Source organism: Diabrotica virgifera, chromosome 8 (genome assembly GCF_917563875.1).
Source record: "Diabrotica virgifera virgifera chromosome 8, PGI_DIABVI_V3a".
NCBI classification, from domain to species: domain Eukaryota; kingdom Metazoa; phylum Arthropoda; class Insecta; order Coleoptera; family Chrysomelidae; genus Diabrotica; species Diabrotica virgifera.
Genome location: NC_065450.1, coordinates 64,723,044 through 64,746,055, shown reverse-complemented (window position 1 = coordinate 64,746,055; position 23,012 = coordinate 64,723,044). Strand labels below are relative to the sequence as shown.

At 35.5% G+C, this 23,012-nt stretch overlaps 1 protein-coding gene across 2 annotated transcripts in view; it reads right to left on the bottom strand.

Moving 5' to 3' along the window:
* Window positions 1-23,012, bottom strand: part of LOC114331767 (probable G-protein coupled receptor CG31760) — a 923,592-nt gene that overhangs the window by 515,347 nt on the left and 385,233 nt on the right. For both annotated transcript variants that reach the window (XM_050659675.1, XM_050659676.1), the window contains one exon: window positions 13,796-13,906. In XM_050659675.1, coding sequence (XP_050515632.1) covers window positions 13,796-13,888 — 93 coding nt within the window. In that variant the 5' untranslated portion in view covers window positions 13,889-13,906. The remainder of the gene's footprint in view (window positions 1-13,795; window positions 13,907-23,012) is intronic.

The following is a 23,012-nucleotide window of genomic DNA, read 5'->3' as shown; positions in this document are numbered from 1 at the left end:
ATGCATTCTAAAGGACCCCATAACACTCCTCATGGAAAAGTGGTGCCGGTCAAATTTAACGAAAGTTTGGTCAATGATACTTCTCGATGTGTAGATTAAAAAAGTCCATGGGACCTGGGTCTGAAATACTGCTATTCTCGAGCTACAGCCTTCTGAAGTTATTGGATTCGAGTGCTCGGTTTACGTTAAGTGCACTGATTCACGGTCAAGTGAACGAAAATAATATATTTATTATGGGAAGAAGAGAGACTCATTTTCTTCATGCATACTTGCACCTTGTATATGAAGTCGTGGTCAAAAATAGATGCGTCGCACTTTAGTCTTCAGAAAATCTCCGAAAAGTCCTAGACTAAGTCCTAGAAAACTCTGAAAAGTCCTAGAAAACTAAAGAAGTGCGATATAAAATGTGCTACTAGAGCGATATAAGAATTATCATGTTTTCATGAAGACTTTACAGTTATACAATACCACCAAAGCTGCAGTTCCGCCTTATCTTTAGAATACTACTGAACAGTGGCGGATCAAGGGGAGAATGGGAGAATAGCTCCTATAACACGGTCCAGAACTAAAAAAAAAAGTTGTCGAAACATAAATAATACATTAGCTTACATGAAACTTGTTCCGCATATCAGATATAAGAGAAGTAGAGAACATGGACTTTATCTCAATCCGAAAAAAACAAAGTACCTGGTAGTTAGTAAACTCTAAATATTAATTACAATTGTTTATGAAAAAATCGGGTTTAAGTCATCTCTGACTATCTGTACGATTAGATTTTGCTGATTTCGGTTAGATGCATCATATGTCGTGTTAAATAACGACCGACCTATTAGGATACTTAACATTGGGTTGATGTCTTGCAAAGCCTAAAAACCATTAAACACTAGCTATATGAGCACACGTACTCACAGTTCTCGCACCAGATTGACAGGTACAGTAGTACCCGCTAATCGGTTCTTCTGCAGGCTCATCTTCACCAACCGTGTAGGAAATGAAAATTTGGTGTTTTGTAGCTTGCCGAAACCTAGAAAATATTCGATCTCTTATGAATCCTGGTTCATCCATATTCTCATCAATTTGAAACTCTTTGTCATTGTCTCTAGTTATTTTATCTTGTATGGAAGACGGTGCCAGTTTAATCTGATAAATCTCAATCGTGAGGTCTTTTAGGTATTCTAAGTCGAAAACAGGAAAGTTGGCAAAATCATGATTATGAATCCTTCGCCATTGACCATTTCTTCTAATTAGATTTTCAGTCTCAACTCAATTGGAAATCAATTGGGAATTAATAACCTCTGTAATAATTGTTGAGCATCTTCAGCTGTAGCACCTTTCATTGTACAATATTTTGTATTAAGTTCATCATCACTAGCTGTAGAACCTCTGGTGGACCTCGGCCTGTTCAATAATCAGTTCCATTCCTTCCTATTTTCGCCTTGGTTTCCCAATTCCGTACTCTTAACACCCGTAACTCGTCTTCCACCTGTTTCTTGAATCGTACTCTGGGCCTACGTATTTTCCTCACACCACCCGGTCTTTGGTTATAAATGTGTTTTAACGGCTCCATATCGTTCATTGTCGTTAAAAGAAGAATATTTTTTTCTTTAGTTCTGGAGCATGTTACATGTAGAATTACCCCATTCCCCCTAGATCCGCCACTGTTCAGTAGTATTCTAAAGAAAAGGCGGAACTGCAGCTTTACTTGTAATGCATAACTGTGAAGCATTAATGAACACATGATAATTCTTATATCGCTCTAGTAGCACATTTTATATCACAGTTTTTTAGTTTTCTGAGGAATTTTTGAGGTTTTCTGAAGACTAAAAGACAATGCATCTATTTTTGATGACAAATTCATATACAACACACAAGTATGCATGGATAAAATGAGTCTTTCTTCTTCCAATAATAAATATTTTCGTTCACTTGACCGTGAATCAGTGCCCTTAACGTAAACAGTGCACTGTAGCTCGAGAATAGTAGTTATTCAGACCCAGGTCCCATGGAATTTTTTAATCTACACATCGAGAAGTATCATTGACCAAACTTTCGTTAAATTTGACCGGGACCACTTTTCCATAGGAGTGTTCCGGGGTCCTTTGTCTACTTATCTAATCTAGGTAAAATTTCAACAAATTTTTGATTCCTAGTACTCAAAATTTGAATAAAACTAAAGTAACCAGAGACAACTTAAGATTTAATTTGTTTTAGGGGTTACCACCATTAGTTGACATCAGTATGTGAACTTCACATTTTACTTTACTGTGGGTACACCACAGACAGTTCTGAGGACTCCAAAATAAAGAACCATATGTCAACTGATGGTGGTAGACCCTGAAACAAATTTAATCTTAAGCTGTCTCTACTTAGATATGTGTTGGCTTTTTCCAAACGCTTTAATTTGTGGGAGTTTGTATTATTTTAAAATCTTTTTATATACTTGGCTTGGTTGGTGTCACGGACTCCGCAAATTTTGTAATCCATTTTAAAAATAGTTCTAGGCTACCTAGACACCTGAAATTTTCAGAATAGCTTAGAACTAGCTAACAATGCAATATTTAATTGCTATTATACAGGGTGATTAATTATTAGTGGGGTGAAGCTCCGTAGATCCGTTATAGTAATAGATAGCGATAAAACTTAATAACAAAAATTGTAGCGAACTTTGAGCTTCACATTACAAAATTAGCTAGAATGTTACAGGGTGTTCGATAAAATAGTGGCAGACCAAACTTTTGTTTTTTTAAATAGAACACCCTGTATTTTATTTTATATTCGAAATCTTCGTAACTTTTCGATTACAAAAATATAAAGGTTTGGTATGTTATACGGGGTATTTACAATGTTATAACCAATTTTATATGAAAATCGTAACAACTTTAACTACCTGTATAAATAAAAGCAAGCACAAGGTCAATGGTTTATTGACGTCATATTTTTTATTTATTGTCAAAATTTTCGTAAATGTTTGTTTTGCTAATTTTGTTTATATTGAATACAGGGTGAGTCAAAACGCAAGTACGTTATTTTCTCAGTAATTTTAAATAGAACACCCTATATTTTATATCATTATCGAAAAGTACCATTACGATACTATAATTTTTGTATAACATTCCCTATGTGTAAATTTATTAGTTTTCGAGATATTTTCATTTTTCAGAGCAAAATTATTAATAATTACGGGTCTAAATCTTTCCAAATTTTAAGTAAGCCATGACTGAATAATTGTTTAAAACTTACAATTTACCATTATTGATTATCAATATATAATCAAAGCTGGCTATAATTTTTGTTATTAACTTTTATTACTATCTATTACTTATAACGGATCTACAAAGCTTTACTGACCAATCACGCTGTATGGATAAATCATTTTTTTTTAATTTCAAACTATTTTAAAAATGTGACTACTGCAATGATATTTTAAAGTACGTTAATAAATCGATATCTACAAATTGATGGTGCCTAAGTGGCATTAGACTGCAGATCGAGAGTTCCCCAGTTGGAACCCGGCTGCTGCGTATCTTTTTTTACTTGTTTTAATAAATAATTAAAACTTTATATACTTAAAATTATATACCGTTTTAAACAATAGTGGTATTTGGTATTTTAAAAAATACTATTTTATACTAGTGTAATTTTTGGAATCATAATTATAAATAACAGTTAATACATCTACTAAAAATTCATATTTTACATGTTAATTATTCTTTTCAAATATGTTGTGCCCTACATAAATATGTACATGTACAATAACAAAACCGTGATATTATAAAAAGTACTTTTTCTACTCTATGTCATATTATGTATAAGTTTTTAGTTTGTGAAAACTGTCATTATAGATAGCAGTGCGTGAAGAATTTAAAGTGTGCGTGAAGTAACAATGTATTTTAAATGGGATTTAATGAATTACAACAAAAGTTTTGACAGTTTTGTGGTTTGAAAGTAGTTAGAATTTTTAAATGTCAAAGTTCTAAAAATTGTAGGATAGAAATGAATTCCAGTGACGAAGAGTTACAGTTTTTATATTTGTTTATCGTAGATAAAATATTGTATGAAACTGTACGTGAAGTACTTTTTGCAATCTTACGCGATTTATAGCACTCACTCCGTTGTCGCTCGTACTCTAAATATCGCGTGCGTTCGCAAAAAGCATACTTAACGAACTGTTTCATAAAATAACTATTTTTATTAGAGTATAAATAATTTTTGGAATTTTAAGCATTTTATCGTTAAATCGTTTATCGTTAAATAATTTTATATTCTTTCCTGTAAATAATAAAAAGGTTTTATTATAAAAAAGTTCTTTTTTATAAAAGTGTAATTATTTATTAAATGCTTTTCTTTAGTTCAATAGTTTGCATCAAATCTTTAGACGTTAATTTGACTGACTTTTCTTCAATGCAAATGAATGAAAATTTGCAGACATATGCATTCGCGGGAACAATACGCGAATAGTCAATAAATTTTTTTTTATATAGTTATTAGGGGTCGACAAGACAAGAATTCTTGTCTTGACAACAACTTCTTGTCTTGTCTTGAGAAAAAATCAAGAAATTTAAGAAAATCTTGTCTTGACGTTTTCTTGACTTCTTATATCTTGTCTTGACTCAAGAAATTTTAAGATCTTGAAATTTCTTGATTACCCGATCTGGTAATTCCCCGGCGACCTTTTTATTGAGTTGCGTGCTAACACGGCCTCCACTGCTACTGGGGGGGGGGGGGGTCTCCCCATGCCACTGCCACTGACGAACCCAAAATTTATGTGTATGCTTACAATAAGCATTTTGTATGTTTCGCACATATTCTAAGCTTAGCTGTCCAGGATTTCATAAAAATTGCTGAACCAAATCGAAACAGTTTAGACATCGAAAAGGATTTTGATTATTTAGAGGATGAGATCGAATTAGAAAATGCTATAAATGCTACTACTTTAGATTTTAACTCTCCTGTAAGTAAATTTCAATACCTTATAAAAGAAATAAAAAATTCAGGGCAAATGCAACTTAAACTTAACAGTGCTTGCGAGGCCATAAATTGTAAAATGACTATGCCAGAACTATAGATGTGCCTACAAGATGGCATTCAACTTTCGAGATGCTAACATGGGGCTCAAGTGTAAAAAATGCTTAAAACTTTATTTTGTGACAACAACCAAAATCTAAATAATTGGAAAATATAAGATAAAGAATGGTTCTGATCAGTAAATTTTGTCAGTATCTGAGAAGGTTTAACACACTTTCTTCAATTCTCGAAGGGGAAAAATTTTGTGGTATTACATTGTGGTAATTGGAGTAAATTTACTTTTGGACAAACTGAAAATATGGGCTCATGAACTTAATAATAAAATTGATAGAGACGCTACCGATGAGCAATTATTTACTGCAATCAAGCTGCGAAAAACAAAATATTGAAACACTATAACAAAACTACTTGGATATACTGTATTGTTGTTATTTTGAATCCTCGCCATAAAGTAGAGGCATTTTCCCCTTCATCTTGGAAAAGGCTTATATACAGAGGAAGTACAAAAATTTGAACAAATATTTAAAGCTAACTACTTTAATAAATTCCAGAATGATGTATAGACTCCAATACCAGAACCAGTACTTACTCTGAAAAAAAAATATAACAAATTTCATTTAGATTTAGAAAGCTGATAATGATAAATCTTGGAAGTATGAAATTAAAAATACTTAAATGAGCCTAGGTCAGAAGATTCTGAGAATATACATACTTGATTGGCAGAGAAGACACGAAAATATTTATCTATCTGTCATTATCGAAAATGGTCAAGGATTTCTCGGAACGCCAGCAACATCTGTACCTGCGGAAAGGCTATTTTCAAGAGCATCTTTAACAATAACAAAGCCAAGAAATCAGTTAGGCGTTGACTCCATAAGAAGTGTTATCTGCCTTAATTCATGGCTTATCAATTCCGATTTAAAAATGTGCTAAATTTGTTATTTAAAATAAAATCTAGTTTTTATTATTAGGTAGTCAAGATATTTCAAGATTTCTTGACAAGAAATATTGGTATTGACATAAAATTTCTTGTCTTGTCTTGAAATCTAAAAGTACTTCTTGTCTTGATTTTGTCTTGAAATCAAGACAAGATCAAGACAAGATCTTGAAATTTTCAAGAAGTAGGCTACACCTAATATTTATTAATTGTTGAAAAAAAAAACGATTTTAACGGAAAATACTTCTTGTTTTTTACAATGTAGAAACTTGAAACTTTTACGGACTGTTGCTGATGATATGAACTTATACATATTTCACTTTTTACTTTAATTGTTTACGTTATGCTTCATAAATAAACAATAAAATTTCAAATTTTGAACGCTCATATATTTGTTTATATATAAATCGGCGTTTATTCGTGTCAAATTTCAATATGATACGAAACAAAACTTCAAGCACAACTCGAATTTAAAAAATTCGTGTTTTTATCGTAGTCTTAGAAAAACCACCGGTAGAGACGTTTTGTGCTACAATTAACAGTATAATTCGATTTGTCGTATTAATTAATTAAACGCTTTTCTTTAGTGCAATCGTTTGGGTCAAATCTTTGGACGTTAATTTGACTGCCTTTTCTTCAATGCAAATGACTAAACATTTACAGACATATGCATTCGCGGGAACAATACACGAATAGTCAAAAACAATTTTTTTTTTAAATGAAAAAACTATTTTACCGGAAAATGCTTAAATTCTCTTGTTTTTTACAATGAAGAAACTTGAAACTTTTACAGATTGTAGCTAATTATGTGAACTAGGTGTACATAATTTCACTTTTTACGTTAATTGTTTACGTTATGCTTCATAAATAAAAAATAAAGTTTCAAATTTTTTGCCGATTCCGACTACTTTTCATGTTTGTACATCATATATTGTAGCGTGATTAGTGTAATTACTTCTAATTACAATAAAACTAGCGGTTCGTAATTTATATACGACTTTATTTTTTATTTATACAAGTTTACTTTACAAACTTTAGCTTAAGACTAACTCTATTTACAAATATGTCCTATTTATATATGCGATACAGATATTCCAGAAATATCTATATATCTCCAGCTATGTCCATGTGACTCGACCGCTTGCACGTCATCGGCGCTGCATCGGCGTATCTCGAAACATCGATAGTGTTCTGTCTGTGCGGAGACGGGAGCTGGTATACGAGGGTAGGTCAATAATTATTTTGTTACACTGCTCCCCTCTTAAGATCTGAGCGTCCCGATCAGCAACTCTAGATGGCCCAGGATGGCGGAATCTACAGGATTCTCCAGCTCTGCATACACCCCTAGAAAAGAAGTAACAGTCTACTGTCTTTGAAGGGTATGACATCTTCGGGTTCATGCAACACACAGTAATCCGTACGCCAGTTTCTCTGAAGATCACTTCCAGCATGCTTCTCACAATCTTCCAATCCAGATTTTCTACTGCATGGCCAATTTTTGGTAAAGCCAAATCTTTGATGTCATAATTACAGACCATTTTCTTCAAATTAGTTAGAGCACGCCATATGTTCTCGTAGCTTGGCGTGTCCGTATAAGACTTCCTGGTCACTATATACAGCAAAGATCGAGGACCATCTTCCAATCGCAATACTCTTCCAATTCTAGGTTGTTGATTCCTTAACTCGTCCAGGCGGCCGAACTTTCTATTGAATACGGACGAGATTCCTTTAGTCATCTCGAGGTCTTGGGCAACACAGTGGGCTAGAGAGACGTTTTCTGGAACACCAAACAGATCTTGCTGAACTTCTGTGGTCACGCCGAATCTAGCACTCTTTCTTTCTGCGTAATTTGACATAAATTCCTTAAAACTTGGCTGTGGTGCATCTTTCATCTCCTGTTGGAGGACTCGGGCTTCCTCTGTTTCATTTGAGCCAGCATATGGTGCAAGACGATTTATGTGAATAACTTTTGGTTTACCGTTTGGTAACTTCTTAATTCTGTATATTACGTCATTTATTTTCTTCTTAACTTCATACGGACCTTCCCATTGTCTTTGCAGTTTAGGACACAGGCCTCGACGACGTTGTGGATTATAAAGCCAGACAAGATCACCTACTTCGAAGCTTTCATTCTTGCAGCGAGAATCATATTGATCTTTCATTCTGTCACTGGCTATCTGGATGTGTTGTCGGGCAAGTTCATGAATGTTGTTCATTCGTAACTTCAGGCGGTCTACGTATTCTTCGCCTGCAACATATTCCTCGGAAGGTCTGCAGCCAAACTCTAGGTCGCAGGGCAAACGAACTTCACGACCCAACATCAGGCAGGTTGGTGTTTGACCTGTAGTTTCATTCACGGCCGAGCGGTAGGCCATCAGGAATAAATGAATGTGTTGGTCCCAATCTCGCTGATGTTCAGATACAACTTTGGACAAGTGTTTACCCATCGTTCGGTTCATCCTCTCGACCATTCCATCTGATTGAGGATGCAGGGGTGTTGTTCTGGTCTTATTGGCACCAATCAATTTACAAACGTTTTGGAAAAGAGCTGACTCAAAGTTTCGCCCTTGGTCGGAGTGGATCTCCAAGGGAACACCAAATCGGCTGAAGAATTCTTTAACAAGTACCTCTGCAACGGTAGCAGCTTCTTGATTCGGTAATGCATAGGCCTCGGTCCATTTCGTAAAGTAGTCCATGGCTACCAGAATGTATTTATTTCCAGCATCGGTTTCTGGAAATGGACCTGCAATGTCGATTGCTACTCTTTCCATAGGACTTCCAACATTGTACTGTCTCATGGGTGCTCTCTTTTTACCAACTGGACCATTACCGGATGCACACAGTTCACATTTCCGGCACCATCTTCTTACATCATCTTTACAGTTCACCCAATAGAACCGTTCTCGAACCTTTTGCAGAGTCTTCGTAATACCAAAGTGTCCACCTGATGTACCGTCATGCAACTGACGCAATACTTCTGACACTTTACTTTTAGGTACAATCAACTGAAGCTTAGATTCTGTACCATCATCGCTCTCAAAGGTTCTGTACAGAAGATCATCTTTTAGTATCAGGCAATTCCATTGGCTCCAGTAGGCCTTGACTTCCGGACTACATGCACTAATGTTTTGCCAACTAGGTCTCTCACCTCGACGCATCCAATCCAATACTCTTTTTATACATGGATCGTCTTCTTGGGCTTCTTGTAACTGTTGTGGCTTGCTCATTAACGACGGTGGTTCGTCTCACGGGGCAAAATCGTTCCTCTAATTTGGCACAGTGATTACAATTTGCACTGCATGGTCGTCTCGAAAGGGCATCATCATTTGAATGAACTCTTCCGGCCCTGTGTTCCATCTCATAATCATATTCTTGAAGTCGTTCTAACCATCTTGCCATCTGGCCCTCTGGATTACGGAATTGTATGAGCCATTTTAGAGCAGCGTGATCTGTTCGAAGAAGGAACTTTCTGCCGTACAAGTATTTATGGAAATGTTCGCAAGCCTTCACTACACCCAGCAGTTCTCTTCTGGTAACGCAATAGTTTCTTTCTGGTTTCGACAGGACTTTGCTGAAATAAGCGATGACTTTTTCCTGTCCATCCTGGATTTGTGAGAGAACAGCTCCTATGGCACTGTTGCTAGCATCGGTATCCAAAACAAATTTTCCTGCCTGTCCCGGGTAGCTTAATATCGGTGCACTGATCAGAGCCCTTTGTAGTTGTTCGAAAGCTTTTTGACACTCCTCACTCCATGTATATTCTTTGCCCTCCTCCGTCAACTTTGTTAGGGGCTTGGAGATATTGGCAAATCCTTTGACAAATCGTCGGTAATATGTACATAGGCCAAGGAAACTTCTAATTTCATGTTTATCTTTTGGTACTGGCCAATCTTTAATTGCATCAATCTTTTCAGGATCAGCTGTTACACCATTACTCGATACAATATGTCCTAAGTACTTAACTTCTCGTCGAAACATGTGACATTTCTTCGGACTTAACTTCAAGTTCGCTGCCCTCAATCGTTGAAAGACGTCTATTAGATTCTTGGCATGTTCATCAAAGGACCTTCCAACCACAATTACATCATCCAAGTAAACCAGGCATGTTTTCCATGTTAGACCTCTTAAAACTGCCTCCATTAATCTTTCAAATGTGGCAGGGGCATTACATAAACCAAACGGCATAGCCGTAAACTGCCAAAGCCCTGATCCTATCGAAAATGCGGTTTTCTCCCGATCGGCTGGCTCCATGTCTACTTGCCAATATCCACTTTTTAAATCGAGTGTGGAAAACCAACGAGAACCGGAGAGAGTATCCAATGTATCGTCTATTCTGGGCAAAGGATAACTATCTTTTTTTGTTACCGCATTGAGCTGGCGGTAGTCGATACAAAAACGCGTTGAACCATCTTTCTTCTTTACCAGAACTACTGGTGATGTCCATGGACTGTTCGATGGTTCAATTACCCCTTGTTTGTCCATATCCTTGATAATCTCTTCGGCTTCATCTCTTTTCGCAAATGGAAGTCGTCTAGGCCGTTGTCTGATTGGCTGAGCGTCTCCGGTATTTATTTTATGCGTTACTATGCTTGTTTTTCCCTTATCCTTCGTGTCAATAGCAAAAACATCTTGATACTCTATCAGCATAGATGTCACTTTTTCCGTTCGTTCATGATCAAGATCTTGGCATCTTTCAATGATCATCTCAACAAGCTCCTTTGGATACTTCGCCTTCGATGATTTCTCATTGGTATTCACAGAGCAAATTGAAGCCACGGGAACACACTGCCCGATCAAAGCTCCTCTACTTAACTTGATAGCAGTTTCCCTTAATTTCATAACTCTTACAGGGATCACATCTCGAACTTTTACCAAAGTTTTCGCCGTTAGGAACTCGACATTATCCACATCTTCGACCATCCTTAAACTTCCCTCTCGGCAGTGTCCATCAAGCATGGTCATCAGAATTTTCTCACTATTACCGGGTATGGTTACGTCGCATGTAGTAAGTAAGCGGATGACATCTTCTTTGTCGTCGTGAAAGGGCAACTCTTCACCATTGATCTTGAGAACTCCATTTTGAACATCCAATATTGCCCCCACTTTCCTTAGTACGTCCATCCCCAATATGAATTCGTCGGAGATCTCGGCAATTAATACTTGATGTTCAACTGTGGTCTGGCCAATGGATACTGACATATTAGCCTCGCCATATGTATTAATTAGCTCACCAGTCGCTGTTCTAAGCTTTACTGTTGCAGGTGATAATTTATTATGGTCTCGTACTACATCTGGACGTGCGATAGTTCTCGTTGCACCTGTATCCACCAAAAATTATCTACATCTATTACTGATACGACCTTCGATGTATAAGTTGTGGATTCCACCGGAGGACGTAAGGTTGACAGTTACTATGGGGGCTCTAGTTCTCGAGGTCGGCAGTTGCCCCTTGGTGTCGACCCGCTCTAGTTTTCCGACGGCTGTACGATCTTCTTACAATTACGACGAATGTGGCCTACGTCTCCACAATTCCAACATCTAGGCTCGCGTCTCTTTGGCATCTGATTACTTAATACTCTCCGTATCATTTCCTCCAGACGTTCATCGTTGTGTTCGTCACTTTCTTCAATGGTTCTTACTATATGGCCTCGTGAAGTTTGACTAGCCGTTTCGTGTTCCAATGCAATAGCAAGTGCTTCATCTAAAACTTTCGGTCTTGCTAGTCGTAAAGCTTTCTGTAGTTCATTATCTTTCAGCCCATTGACGAAGGTATCTACTGCAATTTCTTCTAAAACGCTGTCTGGCACCTCTGGATAAGCCAACCGCACCACACGAGCCACATCTGCTTCAAATTCTTGCAGATTCTCACTTGCTCGTTGACTTCTACTTCGCAGTTGTGCTTTGTATACTTGTTGTAGATGGGCATCTCCATAGCGTTTTTCTAGACGAGTGAACAAGGTCTGGTAACAATTTTCTTGACCCTTGGGAATTGACCTTAATATATCTGCAGCATCACCTCGTAAAGCAGCAGTCAAGGAAACAGCCTTTTCTTGTTCGGTCCAATGATTGGCGGTCGCAATAGCTTCAAACTGTCTAAGATATATGGACCAAGAGGACTTTCCATCAAATGGTGGTAATTTGAATCTCATATTATGCGACGTTTCGTCTCTCGGTAGTTCATCTTTCACTAAAGGATCTAACGTTGCTGCATTAACTGATGGTTGTACTTTTGTATCGGTTATCCTGCTCTCTAGCTGTTTGATCTTTTCTTCTACGGTCTCTACACTTTTCTGCATCTTATCGAATGTTCTAGAAACTTCTTCAAATTTCTCATTGTTCTGTTTACAAACTTCTTCTAGTTTTTCGTTGTTTTGCCTACAGACCTCTTTAATTATTTGAGAAGTCTCATTGAATCTTTTAGCAACATTTTCGAATTTCTCGTCGCTTTTTCTACTAACTTCTTCAAGTTTCTCGTCGCTTTTTCTAGAAGTTTCATCGATCTTTTGAGAAACACTTTCAAATTTCTCGTTGTTCTGTCTAGAAGTTTCATCGATCTTTTGAGAAACACTTTCAAATTTCTCGTTGCTTATCTTAGAAGTATCATCAATCGTTTCAGAAACAGTTTTTAATTTCGATAAGATTGCTTGTTCTGCTGACTGGAAGTGGAACGTCTTTGGGTCTTCTCCGTTCTTCGTGAGGACATCCTCGAGTCGTGCTTGTAGGACTATCTTGAGCCCACTGCTGTCCAGATCCCGTTCCTCGAGCTGTTCACGGAGCTGTTTTACTGTAAGTTCTTGTAGCAACATCTTTGGTCGGCACACACGTACTTTCCAAAATGTCTTTTAACAGTCTTTCCGAATACCGAACAATCAACGCACTTTAACTATTCCCGACGAATAAAGTCCAAAAGTATTTTAAAGTCTTTCCGAATACCGAACAATTAACGCACTCCGGTTATTCCCGACGAATAAAGTTCAAAAGTCTTTTAAAGTCTCTCTGTAATTCACTTATTTATATCGCACTAAGTTAACCGAACACCGACACCAACTGTAGCGTGGTTAGTGTAATTACTTCTAATTACAATAAAACTAGCGGTTCGTAATTTATATACGACTTTATTTTTTATTTATACAAGTTTACTTTACAAACTTTAGCTTAAGACTAACTCTATTTACAAATATGTCCTATTTATATATGCGATACAGATATTCCAGAAATATCTATATATCTCCAGCTATGTCCATGTGACTCGACCGCTTGCACGTCATCGGCGCTGCATCGGCGTATCTCGAAACATCGATAGTGTTCTGTCTGTGCGGAGACGGGAGCTGGTATACGAGGGTAGGTCAATAATTATTTTGTTACAATATGTTTTATACATATGTATTTTAATAAACATGACGATATATTTTAATGTTTGAAAAGTGTAAGACTAAAAAGTAAAAAAATAAAAAAATATGAAAAAAATATTTTTAAGAAACGCTTTTCTTTAGTTACGACTGAGTAAAATTAAACATAATATTATGAAAAAATCAACTAAGGAGCAAAAAATAAAAAAAAATGAAAAAATCTAACACATTCGTTAAAGAAAAGCGTGGTGCGAAAACTGTTTATTCGATGAAGACTCGCCACGCTTTTCTTTAACGAATGTGTTTTTTGCTTTTTAGTTGATTTTTTTTATAATATTATGTTTAATTTTAGTCACTCGTAACTAAAGAAAATCGTTTCTTAAAAATATTTTTTCATATTTTTTTATTTTATACAGAATATGAATATTTTGTATTTTTATTATAATGTGACCTTAATAATATTAAATTTATTTAAAATATTCACCTTTTTCACGAGCGCGTTTCCTTCGATAAGAAATAACTCTATCAAAATGGCGACTACAAACGTACGAATCCTCCAAAGAAAACACCTCCCCATTACGCATCCTTATTGATTCTGAAAATAAAAACACAGTTATTAGAAAGGGACACACAAAGGTAATTTTAAATCAACATTTTATTGGCAGAGTATCAATATTTTTTATAAAAAACCACAAATATTAAAATTAACTCTGGATCAGATGTTTTGGTTGCCAGATCATCATCATCATCATCATCATTGGCTCGACAGCCCTTTCTGGGTCTTGGCCTGTTCCAGGATTCTTCTCCACTCTGATCTGTTTCGTGCTTTTTTTCTCCAGTTTTTTATTTTTAAGGTTTTTATATCATTTTCTATTTGTTCTAAATATCTCAGCTTCGGTCTTCCTCTTGTTCTTTTTCCTACTGGCATCTGTTTGAATATTTTGTTTGGTATTTCGCCTTCTTCCATTCTGTCTGCATGTCCCATCCAACGCAGCCGTCCTATTTTAATGAATGTTATGATATCTGGATCCTGGTATATTTGGTTGCCAGATCAGTATCGTCAAAAACAAGCACCTCGTACAAGTGTAAAAACAAAATATACAGTAGGAAAAATGAAAGAATACCCATGAACGAACATATAAAACACGCTATATTTTCCTGTCACCGTGTCACACAAAAAATTGGTTAGCGCAAGTACATGTAATAATTATTATTACATGTACTTGCCCTGGGCAATTTTCTTTGTGACACGGTGACAGGCATATACAGCGTGTTTTATATGTTCCTTCATGGGTATTCTTTCATTTTTCCGACTGTATGTATTTTGTTTTACTTATTTATCAAATTAAAATGCATACATTTTGGCGAAAAACTTAAATTGTTTGTTTGTCTTAATTTACTATTTTAAAACATCAAAATAAACTTTTTTTAAAGTAAAATTATTCCCAGTAAAATAATTAGGGAACTTGCGCTAAAAATTTTTTTTGCATAAAATTGTTAATTTATGTTTTAAAATGTTATATTCAAAATATTACGTCTTAACAATGAATAGTGTACGTACAACATCTAATCAAAGTTCCGCGCCTAAAATTTCCGTTTTAAACAACTTCAAAAGCGAGACCTGGGGTCTGACGTCACAGGCCACTCGTATCGTTTGTCCGTTCGGGGTGGGCCATTGCATTTAATGCAGTTTGCCCATAGATAAATAATATAGTTGAAATATATTGTTTTACTCTGTGGCAAAAATTATTTTTTCTGTGACAGGCAAAATATTAACATTTTATCTCTGTTGACATGTATCAAAAAGTTCTTTTTTATGAAATTACTTTGTTCGTTTCTTGTGTTGAAGAACAAAGAAGAAACAAGTAACTTTAAAATAAACAAAACTTTTAGTAATAAAAGTAAGAGTAACTAAAAAGTATTGGTGATACTATAGTATGCGGTCTACAGTCGGGTTTCTACTATAGCTTGCGGTCTACCGAGGGATGCGGTGTAAGTATAAGCTGATATGATAAAGATATTAACTTGTAAAATTACAATAATGATTCTTCTTACTTATGCGTATTATTAACTTTGTAAAGAAGGATTTTGTTGCTGCTAATCACCATAATCTTTTCTCAGAAGGCTTTGAACACAATAATGAAAGGCTCCAGTAGGTAGTAATAAGCATTACAATAAAATATAATCTTTATTATAATGCAAATTACACCGTAATCTTTTCCAGGATATACGAAATCCTTCGATTAGAGGTAGGTAGATCAAACCCACGGGGTAAACCGTATAAGTACTATAATATAATGGTACCAAACTATTGTTATAAACGGTTTAAACATGCTTATTAATAACTCTTACTTATTTGCCTTGACACCTCGCATTTCTCCAATAGAATAGCTTTCATTACTTTTTATAAAAGTTGCCACCATGAAGACTTCAACGGTAAGTAAGTTAGTCAGATTGACCTTTTGAAAAACCCTCGTCGGTCATATTATACGTTTTAAACTCTTTACAAGGTAGCACTCAACATCAATTTCAGTTTAAAACTAAGCTGATTGGGGAACTACTTATTACAATATATAAGATGAACATAAATAATACCTAGGAATTTTTCATTAAAGACGATTAAAATGTAATATACCCGTGATACCTACCTTAATCGCGTTGTTTCCGCCGGTTCACCGTGGCCGGTGACGTCGAACCAATAGAAGGACGTTCAAGAGCCTCCTAAGATATTTGAATTTTATAGCATTTTCAAAACGTCGTAATTAGCGTACGGGTTAAAAATATTTGTTTTTTTCGCATGCAAGCGTTTTAAGATCATGTTACCTTATGTTTTTTAATATCATTTTAATATTTAAAAATTTTTGCAAGTTCCCTATTACATACTTGTATTAAGATGCCACAAGGAAATAACATTACCAACTACACGTTGAAGCACCAACATGAGAAGAAGTGTCAAATGCCATCCAGAAACTAAAAAATAATAAAGCCCCCCTTTTGGTAGTCGATAAAATCAAACAACAGTTACAATATCTGGGACAGGTAATGAGGGGACAGCGATATGAAATGCTAAAATTGATAATGCAAGAAAAGATAAGAGGAAGTAGGAGCATGGAAAGAGGAGAGTGTCATGGTTAAAGAATTTAAGGGATTGGTTTAAACGCAGTTCTATAGAACCCTTCAGACAGTGCCGGATTAACCATGAGGCAAAATAGGCAGTTGCCTAAGGGCCTCGGCTCCAAAGGGGGCCTCGCAGGGACCAAAATGAAAAAATAATAGATTTAAATAAAAGTGATAAATCATATTATTATAAACTAAGTTATCAATCGAAGTAGCGCAGAAAACAACAATAAATATCGCCTCCGTACCACCAGATTGACAACAGGTGGAATACTTTCTTTGGTTACACCTCCTGAGATTTTCAAAATTTATAAATCATACAGGGTGCCGAGGAAATTAAGATGAGAGAATTTTAAATAATTCACAACTCATCTACTCAGCGTGGTAAAGCTCCAACAAGAAAGATTCCTCAATACTCAAACAAAAGAGTAAATGAATTAAAAATGTATAAACATTCTCAATTTCTTTGCAAAACGAAAATGCAGCAGCTGCATAATACTCTGGTTAAAGCGGAGAGTGCAGGAAGAGTCTATACCGGTTTCGGAGATCTTTTTCCCCTCATCAGTAAACCCATATCCTCTTCTCTCCGCTTTAACCATTTACCATAGCTTAGGCCTTCCCGAATTGCAAAGAAAGAAATGTCACGGATGAACTAGGGCCATCTACCGAAAAACAAACTAAGTTATCAATCGAAGTAGCGCAGAAAACGACAATAAATATCGCCTCCGTACCACCAGATTGACAACAGGTGGAATAGTTTCTTTGGTTACACCTCCTGAGATTTTCAAAATTTATAAATCTGATGAGCGGAAAAAGATCTCCGAAACCGGTATAGACTCTTCCTGCACTCTCCGCTTTAACCAGAGTATTATGCAGCTGCTGCATTTTAGTTTTGCAAAGAAATTGAGAATGTTTATACATTTTTAATTTTTTACAGCTGCTGCATTTTCGTTTTGCAAAGAAATTGAGAATGTTTATACATTTTTTTTTTCATATTATTATGTTGAAAAATTCAAATATTAAACTACATTACAATGCATACTTTTGTTCACATAGGGGTGTATTCTGTAACACTTCCGTTAAATTATAGAGGCCTCTAAAATTTTAGCTCCTGCTAAAACTATTTTGGTATTCTGTAAATCATACATCCGTTAAAATCATAACCTACACCGTTAAAACTCCCTCTAAATAAAAATATTTTAGAGGATGTCAAAACGTACCCGCTAAATTTTTAGCAGTCCGTTAAATGTTTTATTGGGTTATGTTTGTATGAATAGTAGTTTGTTATTCTTGTATTATACTGGAGATAAATATTTAAAAATGGCAAATGGCTTTTTATAATGTATTTGGTGAAGAAGTACTTAATAAATAATAATGAAAGGTAAGTCATTTTACTTTACAATCGGCACACTACACCTGTAAGTAACAAAATTCAAATTTTTGTTTCTTTTTGTAGAACTGATTGCAGATTACAACAAAAACAAAAAGTAATTGACCTGAAAGTAACTACAACTACCATTTCAAAGGAAGTAGGTACCTACCTACCTAGAAATGTGATTGAAAAAGTAGTGTTGGAAGTCAAAGATGTTTGTCAAAGCAATTAAATCCTATTAATGCAGGTAAAATTATTTAAAGTTATTGTGGAACATTATAAGGGTCGATTTCTCATACCTGCGTTAATCTATGGTTCAGTTGAACCAGGTTCACCCGTGATCTGTGGTTTTGTTTGAAATGCATTTCTCATTGCCCGTTCATGTCAGCGCTCGTTCTACAGTTTTCGAGAAATGCCAATAGATGGCAAAAGGTAAAAAACTGTCGCCATTTTGAACTACCATTTTTATGCTGTTTTTGAATAAAGTTAAATTTAAGTATTTATGGTCAAATAGTCATTTTAATAATTATAAATAAATATTATAAAAACAAAAATAATGTTATCGTTTATCGTTGGGCTTAATATAATAAAATAGGATATATTTATATTATGACAGCGGTTCGTGTTAATACAACGCATGCGTAGTCCATGGAATCATCTGAACTTAGTTCTGAAATCTTTAAACGGCCGAATTCCACCGTTCAAGGATCGTTCAAGTTTAAACTGCCATCGGTTGATCGTGAATTGAGAAAGACGATTTTGACTTTAAACTGACGTTTACTAGAAGTTCAGGTTAAACTGGAGTTGAACTCGATATGAGAAATTGGCCCTAAAACGTACCAAATGTTTAAAAAGGTGAAGTTTCAGAAGGTTTATAACCAGATGCAGATGAAGAAGATGTGAAGATGACCTTAATGTTATTGAAAATAGACCATTTGAGCAAAATTAGTGAGAAGAAATAAGATATGCAATTTTTCAGCAATATTTTAATGTATAACTTTATAAATAAAAATGTTTAATTGGAAAATCTGAGTTTTACTAAAAAATAATTAAATACAATAAATTTTATTTTCTAGAAAAATGTCAATTTTTTCTTCTTCTTAAGATTTTTGGCCTCTGACAGTCAGTTTTCGGTAAATTTCTAGGTTAAAAGTAGTTCAAAAACGATCAACGAGCGCCGTTGCCGTATTTGTTCCAAAACCTTTTAGAGGATTCCTCTAAAAAAATATTATTTTAGCGGTCCTCTATAATATGTGTTTACATAATGTCAATCTAACCTTTAGAGGACCGTTAAAAGTTAAATTTTAGAGGCCTTTTAAATTTAACGGAAATGTTACAGAATACACCCCATAGAAAGCCTATGCTGTGAGAATATGCTAATGAATATCGTTTAGTAGAAGGAAAAGCGTCAGTCTGCACGGTTTCTTAGAAAAATAGTAAGAGAAAGAGCAACAAATGGGTCAGCACCCCCTCGCTATCCTCTCCTTCATTACCCGTGCCTTTTGCTACATGTCAGGCAAATACAGTGGTCTCCAGACTCATTTATCTAAGAATAACAAACTTGAGATTTACATATTTCTTGTGCTGCACACCCGCTTTAGTTGGAGTAAAGTGCTGCTAAAAGTTGCGTTGGAGCAACACCTTATTTTGGATTTCTTCAGTCCGTGTACAACTTTTTTTCAGCCTCTACCCACCGTTAGGAAGCTACGATAAAATGCTTAAATAAAACTCCAATAAGCAATTCCATTCGCCACGATCTAAACCTTGTCCTTAAAAGATCAAACAGCACTAGATGCTGAAGACTCTAATTAGAAAGCTGAAATAGTTTATCATAAGGCTAAGTGTTTGTTGAAACAAATGTCAAAACAGAAACATTCATAATGATTGAGTTTTATTCGACAATTTTAGAACTCATCAACGCTGTCAGTAAATCATTACAGAAAGAAGAGATCGAACTTTAAACTTCAGTCAGCTTTTAAATTCACTTTTGGAGTTTTTACGGTCCCAAAGAGATAATTTTGCTTACTACGAGCAGAAGGCCTTCGATCTACAATGCTTTGAATATTCCTACGAGACTAGATAAAAAAGAGCGAACAAGAAAACTACATTGTAGTTTTGCCACTACTGCGGAAGGATTGACAGATTGAGAGCTCTTTCTTGATTCGGTGGGTGGTGGTGCATGGCCGTTCTTAGTTGGTGGAGCGATTTGTCTGGTTAATTCCGATAACGAACGAGACTCTAGCCTGCTAACTAGGCGTATTTCGACATCCCAAAGGCCCGTCGGTGGAGTTTCCTGCTCTTGCTTCACGCGGTTTTTACTGTCAGCGTACACACAATTCTTCTTAGAGGAACAGGCGCCTTCTAGCCGCACGAGATTGAGCAATAACAGGTCTGTGATGCCCTTAGGTGTTCTGGGCCGCGCGCGCGCTACACTGAAGGAATCAGCGTGTCCTCCCTAGCAGAGCTGTCCGGGTAACCCGCTGAACCTCCTTCGTGCTAGCGTTGATTGATGTATTACGAGTGCAGAACCTCAATCTTCCAATACCTCAATCAACGGTGCTAGGGATTGGGGCTTGGAATTGTTCCACATGAACGAGAAATTCCCAGTAAGCGCGAGTCATAAGCTCGCGTTGATTACGTCCCTGCCCTTTGTACACACCGCCCGTCGCTACTACCGACGGGCGATTTTATAAAAAAATCATAGTAGTTATCTATCATAATTATTGTGGTTATTTTAGCGACCGTAAATTTTTAGTTAACAATTCAATTGTTGCTAAACTGTTCATTCAGTTTCCATCGTCTTCTGGAATTATAATCTATACGAAAAGAGCTTTTATATTACCAAGGTATTTAATTATTGATAAACAATTACTTATCTAAAATTTTAGTTGAAAATTAAAGATTTTGTTGGAAAAACCCGCATTTTCCGGGGAAAATTTTCGTCGAAGTAAATCGGGAAAAAACAAGTCTTTATGCAGAATTTAATTACGGTGAATTTTTATTTGAATGTGTTTGGTGTAAAGTTAAAATCTTTGGAGTTATAGAGCAAAAATTGAAAAAAAAACACGATTTTCGGGCGCTCTTTTGTTCATAAAAAAAGTAGCACACTATCTGCGGACTTTGCATACCTATATTATTAATATATATAATCATAAGATTCGATTCCAGCAATAAAATTGCTGGTAAATAATTTTTTCCAAAAATAGCCTATTCTCGGATAATCTGCCCAGACTATTTGGACTATTTGGGCATGTTATGAGAGCAGTCACAGAAATCATGGAAATACTTATTATCCACGTAAAGGTAGAAGGTCAAAGATCACGAAGAAGATCCCCAACAAGATGGATCGACCAAATTACAAAAATATGCATAAGACGTGCCTTCTTCGCTTGCCTTGTCTGTTCCGAACGTTGGACATTAACATGGCTATTAAGACTTAAGTGCAGGTTATAATGGGATCTCAGCGAATCTGTTAAAACATTGTGCAGAAGAGATTGCAGAACGATTGTGCCACATTATTAATAACTCTTTTAAGTATGGTATTTTCCCTAACCAACTAAAGTTAGCTCTAGTGAAAACGTTGCATAAAAAGGGAGATAAAACCAAATTGGAAAATTATAGACCCATCAATTTACTACCGACATTTTCAAAATTTTTCGAAATAGCAATGTGCACAAGACTTATAACGTTTTTCAATAATGACCACCTAATTGCTGAGTCAGAACATGGGTATCTAAAGGGAAGGTCTGTTGAAACAGCTACATACGAATTCGTGGATAAGATTTTGAATGGATGGGAGAACGGGGAGATTTCGTTGGGAATGTTCCTGGACTTATCAAAAGCGTTTGACAGCATAGATCATCATATTTTGATCGACAAACGAGAAAGATATGGAATTCGTGGCCCTGCTCGGGACTGGATAAGAGATTACCTCACTGACAGACGACAAAAAGTTATTATAACTCAAGAAGGACAACAGTTTTCTTCAGAAGAAGGGAATTTACAACTTGGTATTGCTCAGGGCAGTGTCATGGGACCACTTCTTTTTGTGTTCTACATTAACAATCTTGGTAGCGAAATACTGAGCAGTGAGTCTTACCTTGTAAATTTTGCAGATGATGCAGACTTATTAACATTAGCATCCACGTTTGAGGATCTTCTGAGTATTTCTTCAGATCACTTAAAAACAACTCAGAATTGGTTCTTAAAAAATAAATTGGTTTCAAATACCGAGAAGACTAGTCTTGTTTTCACACAAAGCAAAATAATGAGATAATTCCAGAGGAGATTGAGTTGGATGATCAAACTGTTGTATTTTCAACAAATACAAAATTCTTGGGTATTTACATAGATCAACATCTGAATTGGTCAGAGCATCTGGGTGTTGTTCGCAAAAGAATCAACACGGCATGTTATCCATTACGAGTAATGTCTAAGTATTTGAATTTACAACACCTTAAAACAGTTTATTTTGCAAACATCTACTCAGTGCTCAGATATGGTATTATTTTCTGGGGCGGAGGAACTGATGTTGATAGAGTATTCATTGCTCAGAAGAGAGCAATAAGAACAACGCTCAAGATAAAAGCTCGAAGGACCTGTAGGGTAAAATTTAAGGAGTTGGGATTATTAACGGTGGCAGGGCTTTATATACAGTGAGCACGTAAAGGTTGGAATAAATTCATTTCAATTTTTATTTTTCAATTACGACTTTTTGGTGTATATATCATACTAGTGACCCATCTGGGCGTGATGACGTCATTGATGATTTTTTTAAATGACAATAGGGATCGTGTAATAGCTCATTTGAAAGGTAATTCAATTCTCTATTCAGTAGTATAAACATTAACATAATTATTTATACAGGGTGTCCAAAAAAATTTTTTTTTAATTAAATTTATTGACAAAAAGAAGAATGTGTGTAATTTATTTTATTCAAAATACATTTTACTGCTCTCGAAAACACAAAAAAATGTTTATTTAACAAATAAATATTGTTTTTTGCTTAAATTCAATATTAATGCAGCCACCCACCTGCCTCTTGACAGTTTGAACATTTAATTTAAGCGAAAAGCGATGATTATTTTTCAAATAAACATTTTTTTATGTTTTCTGAGAGCAGTAAAATGTATTTTGAATAAAATAAATTACACACTTTATTCTTTTTATGTCAATAACTTTAATTAAAAAAAAACTATTTTGGACACCCAGT